Raw genomic sequence first — 8,685 nt, forward strand, 5'->3', positions numbered from 1 at the left:
TATTTATTTATTAATTACGCTATTAATTTGCAATTATTTATTAATTTACTGGAATATTTAGAATTTTATTGATCAAAATCTAGTAAATTTGGTCACTTTTGTAATTTTATTCAATTTTTGGTATACAGTTGATCCGACCCCTGGCTGCAATCCAATCAATGCAAGCTCTATGGATCCACTTGACGTTACAAAAGCTTCGAAGTATTCTTTAATTAGTCAATTCGTAAAATTCTTTGTTCCGATTGGTCAATCAAACGCTTCGAAACATCAATCGGTGCAAATGAAGATTAAGGTTATCCGATTGGTCAAATTCTAATCCTCACTTCTCAAGTTCACAATCCTCGATCTGCTTCGATCTCTGTCGCTCAGTCTGACCGGGACTTTAGGCATACTGAGGCATATCGCTGGTCAGGGTGAAACTTGCAAGTGCTTACGACACTTGTCTCTTTTTTTTAAGTGAAACATAGTACAGAGAGCCTAAAGCATTTCAAAAGCATGCCCACACGAATGTGAGTGCCAGAGTATCGTCGTGCGACTGGTACGTACTGGAAGCCTAATGTTCGTATTAACACACGTCATCGCATCCCACACTGGTTCTGTAGGTTTGCGGAGTGTTAAATTTCACGCCTGTTGCGCGTTTTCACGACGCTTTCATTTTTTTTTTTCAGCAGCTGGTGTCTGCGAAATGAGGCACGCGAATTTATTCACGCGCTCCGAGACGCGTGATCGTTAGACGAGAAAGAAAAAACAAACGGCACATTGCATCAGGCTGTAAAAAAAAAGAGATTTACCCTGCGACTCCTCGACGAGGTTAAAGTCCAGTCGGTACGAGCCGCACGGACGTTCGGTACATCGAATTTGCCATGTCTTATGTAATAACACATGTTTACATAGTTGAGACGTAGTCGTGCGATACTTCCGTGAAATTATTGTATTTGTGTAACGGTGCGAGCACAATTTTTGCAAGACGCGAGGACGATGACTCGAGGTCATTCTCTCTCCGAACGTCGATCGACGATTCACGATTGATCTCAGACTCGTTTTACAATACATTAACTTGTCAGACTTTTTTATCTTGTTATATCATTTGTCATTTTTACAAGCAGTTTAGAACAACTACTGTCAGTTATTCATCTTTGCTTTTTTTTTTTCAAACGTGTCTCTAGATCGGATGAAACTTTTGAGTTGTTGGAATCAATTCAAGTTGTTAATTTTTGTCATTGACTTGCCAATTTTTCTCATCTTGTGTCATTAATCATTTTTGTATATAGCTTAGAATATCACCTAATGTTGTCAGATTTATTTATGTACCCCTTTGCTTTTATTTCCTCGAATATGTATTTAAACTGAAAGAAACTTTGGAATGGATTAAAGTTGTAAATTTTTGTCATTAATTTGTCAATTTTTCTGATTTTGTGTCATTAATTATCTTTACATACAACTTAGAATATCATCTAATGTTTTCAGAGGTATTCCTTTACTCCATTGCTTATATTTCCTCAAACATATATTTAAATTGTAAGAAACTTTGGGATGGATTCAAGTTGTAAATTTTTATCATCAACCTGCCAATTTTTCTGATCTTGTATCATTAATCATTTTTATATGTAGCTTAGAATATTTAATATTGTCAATTATTCACCTTTATAATTTTTTTCTCACACGTGTATTGAGACTAGAAAAAACTTTGGGATAGATTCACATTGCAAATTATTGTCCTCAGCTTGTCAATTTTTTTCATCTTGTATCATTAATCATCTTATATACAATTTAGAATACTATTAATATTGTCAGTTATTAATCTTTGCTTTTTTTCAAATGTGTATTTAGACTGAAAGAAATTGTGTAAACTAACAATAAGATACATTTATTTTGATTATCTTGAAATAAATATAGGCAATATATATATTTTTTTATTTTGTTTTATGTCTATGTACTTTATATAATTAACATTGTGAACGTCACCTATTACACAAGCTTTTACTTAAAATTTTATATCAAGGCTTATAAATATGGAATATTATAATAGGTCTGTTCTATTTGAACTAGTGCATACTGTACTTAAAATGAAAGATATATATTTGAAATTTGGCAAAAGTGAAATAGTTTTGCAGTCTATCTAGCAAATGGAAATGGATTGAAAGGAATAAAATAGATTTGTATGGTCATTACCGAAACCAAATTCTTTTTGAATTCATTTCAATTAAAGTTCAAGAATTCCTTGAATCCATTTTAAACTATTAAGGGATAAAAAGTATGGGTTTTCTATTTTTTCAGTTAAAAAAAAATTTTGCATACCATATGATTCATTTTAATCAATAAAATGGAATTGAAATAAAGTGATTCCTATTCTTTCAAAAGAAGTTTTTGTGGATCACAATCCATTTTAATTTATGACATATGATTGAAATAATGTAATTCCTATTCTTTAATCTAAAGTGTATTGAAATAAATTAAAATAGATTATATATTTTTAATTTATTAAATTTATTTCCATTTACTGGATAATACAGCAATAAAGGACAGACCTTATCATAGAACATTGTGTTTTTTGCTGATGAAACGAATGTATTTTACAGTGACCTATTTATCTTGAAATCATGTTACACTACGAGGACGCCATATTGGAAGCCAAAGAGAAAGAAGAGAATTTACCAGAATTAGAAGGAGTGCGACATCGTATACCATGGAGCGAACGTGTATTATTAAATAGCGAGATACCTGGTTTACACGAGGTTAAAGAATTATTAGATGATGACGCAAGTTGCCTGGGGGAAGAGGAGGATGGGGTCGGCTGTCCGTTGCCTTCGACGCCGGAAGATGATCATCTTCTGGATTGTGAGGTATGTATGTCGTTTTCTTTTGCCTTAAAAGAATATAATTATAACGGTCAATTGATTAAACATTTATTTGTATTACAGATGACTGAAGTGTTGAAGGCAGGAGTACTGAGTGATGAAATTGATCTAGGTGCACTAGCGCATAATGCAGCAGAGCAGGCCGAGGAATTTGTCCGAAAGGTAAAAGATGCCCACGCAGAAAAAACAGTATCAAACATCAGTAAATTAAAACTAATACATTCTTAATAATCATTGTATAGATATAAGTGAGACATTTATATTTTTGCTTATATGTGAAACATTGATAATCTTGCTTGTAATTATAATCTCCTTTAAAGAATTTGATAATTTTAAACTTCAGCAAAATATATTTTTATTTCAATATTATAATAGTTATTTAAAGAGCATAATATGATTGTTTTGATAGTTATAATAAAAAAATTCAAATTGGTTTGAGAACATTGCTGTTTTTTATTTGATATTTTTTCTTCTCAACTCATGAAAATTATTATTGAATAATCAGAATATATTTTTCTCGAAACTATTCATAATTTCTTCATGCAGACAAGTGTTTTATTTATATAATCTCAATATTTTAACATTTCAAAAATAAAGATATTTTCGAAAGCAGAATGCTCTTTTTCTATGTAAGAAAAAGCTAATTGTAGCAATTAGAAATTAATCTACATTATTTGATATTGTTGAGCAGCAAATTACAAATTTAAATGTTATTTGCAGGTATGGGAGGCATCATGGAAACAGTGTCACTTTAGAAATCTGCCGAGATGGTTGCAAGATAATGATTTCTTACATGCTGGCCACAGGCCACCATTACCCTCGTTTTATGCGTGTTTTAAAAGTATTTTCCGAATTCATACAGAAACCGGCAATATCTGGACACATTTACTAGGTACGTTGCTTTCTATTAAAGCTTAGGTGTTAAGTAACATTGAATATGTCAATGTGCACCTTCCGGAAAAATAAACGGCATACATATAGCATATATTATTTTAAGTATATTTTGTGAATTTTGGTTATCAATTTCGCTCACAAAAATGTTTTTATTCTTTACAGGCTGCGTTGCCTTTATTGGTATAGCTATATTTTTTCTAACACAGCCTCCTATAGAAATTCAATTGGAAGAGAAATTGGTATTTGGTACCTTCTTTGCTGGTGCTATAATTTGCCTAGGAATGTCATTTGCCTTTCACACAGTTCATTGCCACAGTGAATGTGTGGGAAAGCTATTTTCAAAGTTAGATTATTGTGGCATAGCTATGCTTATTATGGGTAGTTTTGTACCATGGCTTTATTACGGATTTTATTGCGACTATCAACCCAAGTTAATATATCTGTCTGTGGTGGTTGTCCTTGGTATAACCAGTATTGTGGTTTCATTGTGGGAACGATTCGGTGAACCAAACTATCGTCCACTTAGAGCTGGAGTTTTTATGGGTTTTGGACTTAGTGGGGTAAGTTGTTTTTTCAATAATTTATAACTCACTGCAAAATTTATGTTTTAATAATTTTTTAACTCTATATTATTACTGCACATTTAGGTAATACCAGCTGTACATTACGCAGTTGCCGAGGGTTGGTTCAAGGCGATTAGCCAAGCATCTCTTGGATGGTTAATATTAATGGGATGTTTGTACATATTAGGCGCGTTATTTTATGCTTTAAGGGTACCTGAACGTTTTTTCCCAGGAAAATTCGACATTTGGGTAAGCATTATTAAAATTTTGATTTTGATAATGACTCAATCTCAGAAGGAAAAGTTGTCTAACTCAAAATTTTTAAAAATTATGAAACTTTAACAATACATAGAAGATATTCTAATATGTAATAAGCTATTGTTTTGTTGCCTGAATTCATCTTGAAGAGGTGAGATTAACTCCTGAAAACTGACTTGTTTTTCGATTTTGCTTTAGCCACTAATAAAAGATGGAATAAAATTTCATACAGAAAATTTATTTCTTTTAATGAGATTTATTGATTAGAAAATTTATCAAACGTAATTGTTAATAATAAAAACAAAAAATAAACCAATTTTTTTTTCAAGGAATGATTTTGAAAAAAATAGTTATTACATATTAGATATCTTGTATAGACAGTTTTTTTTATATTTAAAAAAATTTTTTATTTTTATAAATTTAAAAATTTTTTAGTTTGAGATTTTGTCAGATTATTTTAACAATATCGCGTATTATATTTTAACATTTTAATTTTAGTTTCAGAGTCATCAAATCTTCCATGTATTAGTAATTGCAGCTGCTTTTGTTCATTACCATGGCATTACGGAAATGGCAATGCATAGAATGACAATAGGCGACTGCACAAATCCATCGCAGGTGTTGGCTTTTTAAATCTGCGCGTGTGTATACCTTCATCTTGTTGATAACTTTCATGTCATTTATTAACCTAATAAAAAGACTTCACAAAGATTCCTAAATCTTACGCTAGCATATTTGTGCTGTGGAAAGATATGATATAAAATGTATTGTAAAAAATAGGATGGATATATTTATATATAATTCCAGATTTTGCGTTAGAACATATTTTAGAATGTGTTGCTTGTTTATTTAATAGAATTTATTTTATTTTAAAGCTAGAAGTTATACTTTTTGAAGATGTCTATATGATTGCTTGCGGTTTGATATTGTTGAATATATTTAAGCTTCCTTTAAAGTCAATGCAACTTGGATATATATATTAATACGAGATTGATATATTTCTTTATATATACGATTTAACACGTTAATTAATAGCAAAAACTTATACACAGAAAATTTCATTGCGTAATCACGGTGAGATACAGTATTATAGCTAGAGTTTTCTAAATTTTTCTGAATACGAGATATGAAAGTATATAATCATTTTAAAAGATACAATCTTTCAAATTCGGATACTGTAAATGTGAAATAAAATTCCGACAAAAGTGTACAATGTAAGCTTCAATAGCGATGTATTCTCAGATTTTGGAATTATCTTAAAAATTTATATGAATATTTTTAAATATATTTTTTCCTTATATAATCTCTCTTCATTTATGCGTATATATGTTATAACTATAGCAAGATAAATAATTATAATTAAATTATACAAATTATTATAGAGATTTAAATTATTAATTGTTTTTGAATTACTAAAAATACCCAAGCATTATTTGGATCTGTCTTGGGTACTTCGATAAAAAAAGTAAAGATCTTTATGCAAAATTTATATAATATTTTATATAATATGCAAGAAATATAGTATGAAAAACGGACAATAGGCAACGAAAACGAAACGTGTGTATGACTAAGATTTAGGAAGCGACCGTTGCTATGTGAATGATTTTGTAGCATAAGTACTATGAAATCTGTAATATATTTTGAACAAAGTCATTGTTAAAATAGTATATGGAAATTTGTTTAATACATATTTTCATTTTATATATATATTACATATGAAACACGTGATGTATCAATCTAATTCTTTCAAATGCATTTCTTATTTTTTAATTTGTATATTGTATTCAAAATTCTTAATATATAGAATTCTGGTAATATTTATATATATATATATATATATATATATATATATATATATATATCAGATGTGTATAAAAAAATTTTATATGTAAAAGGACTCTGAAAGAAAGGAAGAAGGATAATGTTTAATCTTTCAATTAAACACGATTGACTTACAATTTGAGATCTAATTATATTAAAATGTCAGTCAACTACAATTCCTTATGATTCCTATCTTAACGATTCTTGATCGTTAAGATAATATATCCTAAACGATACAAAAGTCTGAAAGATGTTATAAAGACGCTCAAAACATATCTAAAAAATATTTTTATGATTTTTTCAATTTTTGTACTGTCAGAGGTGTTAAGTAATAACATTACTTTCAAAGAATTAAATGAATCTTTCCCGATGATTGTTAATCCTTTTTTAACCTTCTATGAACCGAGTGGAAAAAATCAACATGGCGAACTATGTGAGATATCTTATATCCTATGCTACCTCAACATAAATATGTTAAACTTATCTATTTTAATTCGACAAAAATGAATTAAATTGGATAGAAATAAATTCACTTCGACATTTGTGAATTCGTGCTTCAGATTTTTCGAATCCATTTGAATCCAAAAATAATATAATATGGACACGAATATATCCAAATTTAAAACTATGAATAGCGCATTTTAAATCTATTCGAGTCCAAAAATATTTCGGGACTCTAGCGCAAACTTGATATAAATTAAAGAGGATTAAAACGAATTGCAATGTTCAATTTAAATTCCTTTTCGTTTGCTGGGATTTGATAACAATATTATCAAATTTATTATTATTGTTATAAAAATTTTATATTTTGATAATTATTATAGTTTTAAAGGTTCGGAAAAATCGGTTTTTTTTTCAATTTCTGTGCAGATTTTTTCGGTTTTTTCCCAAGGGTAGAAAAATTTATTTGAAAAATTTATGTGTTTGTAAAATATTTGCCTCCGTTCGTAAAGAAAATAATTGCGTGCATTTAATAATTATTATAACTATTATTATGAAATTATATTTAACTGTTATATATATATATATATATATATATATATATATATAATAAAATTAAAGATATAATATATCCTAAACGATACAAAAGTCTGAAAGATGTTATAAAGACGCTCAAAACATATCTAAAAAATATTTTTATGATTTTTTCAATTTTTGTACTGTCAGAGGTGTTAAGTAATAACATTACTTTCAAAGAATTAAATGAATACATTATGGATAAGTATGTAATATAACGTTTATAGTTTAAAAAAGAATGCTTTTTCAAGTCGTTGGAAAAAATCAGATAAATTCCGATTTTTCCAAAAAATTGGTTTTTTTGGTGAAAAATTGCTCTTTTTACATGACATTAGTCCTAATTTTTAATTTATTATATTAATATGATCCAGGAAGTTTATGTAATATCTTTCAATTTTAAAGTTAATAAATCACGTTTCTCAGTGACAGCAGTAAATATTAGTTTGCAATAAGATTTTTAAATTTTGAAAAGTGATGTACGAAAGTTACCCCAAGTCACCCCTTTTACGTGGTATTTTGATAACGTAGTTATAAAAGCTCCAAAAAAGAACACAAATTTTCAATTTTTTAACGGATTTTCTCAGTTGTAGAGGAATTTTTCCAAAAATTTATTGGAAAAATTTATTATGTAGATAAACTTTTCTAATTAATTTTTGGAAAAATTTACTTAGAACGGAGAAAATCCGCGGAAAAATTGAAAAGCTCGAGTCTTTTTCTGAGCTTTTAAAAGTATAATAATAGTAATATTGTACAATTTAATAAAATGGCAATATTATATATAAATGTAATATTACAACAAAAATGGAAAGTTGTGAATTAATATTTAGTTAATATTCCTAAGATTCAGATTTTCAGACGGTATTTCGGGAAACGAGGTTCTAAAGCGAGACCCGTCCAAGCTTCCCACCTCTATAATACCTCGAAGGTGAAGCGAAAGGGTTCACTCGCATCTGAAGTGTCTGAACCCTTTCGCATATATATCTCGTCGAGCCGGTCGCGGTCGGTCGCGCGGGAGGGAACGGAGACATAAAACTGAAGCAATATCGGGAGGTAGCGCACTCTACGGCTGAATTGAATAGAGACAGAGCGGGCCTCCAATTCTTCTTCTCTGCTTTCTCTCTCTGCCGCGCACTACGTCGCGTAACACCGCGCGACACAGCGATTAGCGACTACCCTTGCGAGGACAGCCGGTTATCGCGGACGCGGTCAGTGCGACACGAGACAGAGATTGTCGGACACACGAGAGGTGTAGAAAGATCCATTCATTCAGATCA

General features: G+C 29.7%; 1 protein-coding gene across 5 annotated transcripts; it reads left to right on the top strand.

Moving 5' to 3' along the window:
- The first annotated feature begins 142 nt into the window (after positions 1 to 142).
- LOC105200130 (adiponectin receptor protein) lies at positions 143 to 6,764 on the top strand. Of its 5 annotated transcripts, none has more exons than XM_026137458.2 (8): positions 143 to 538; positions 669 to 872; positions 2,580 to 2,843; positions 2,922 to 3,020; positions 3,579 to 3,750; positions 3,915 to 4,312; positions 4,400 to 4,564; positions 5,072 to 6,764. In XM_026137458.2, the coding sequence occupies exons 3-8, from the start codon at positions 2,601 to 2,603 to the stop codon at positions 5,204 to 5,206; spliced, it is 1,212 nt and encodes a 403-aa protein (XP_025993243.1). In that variant the 5' UTR covers positions 143 to 538; positions 669 to 872; positions 2,580 to 2,600; the 3' UTR covers positions 5,207 to 6,764. The 5 variants fall into 5 exon arrangements, with proteins under 5 accessions (XP_025993243.1, XP_011165836.1, XP_011165835.1 ...); XM_011167534.3 differs by having other exon boundaries at positions 144 to 538; positions 669 to 847; XM_011167533.3 differs by having other exon boundaries at positions 144 to 538; positions 672 to 847.
- Positions 6,765 to 8,685: the final 1,921 nt, after the last annotated feature.

Source organism: Solenopsis invicta, chromosome 4 (genome assembly GCF_016802725.1).
Source record: "Solenopsis invicta isolate M01_SB chromosome 4, UNIL_Sinv_3.0, whole genome shotgun sequence".
NCBI lineage: Eukaryota > Metazoa > Arthropoda > Insecta > Hymenoptera > Formicidae > Solenopsis > Solenopsis invicta.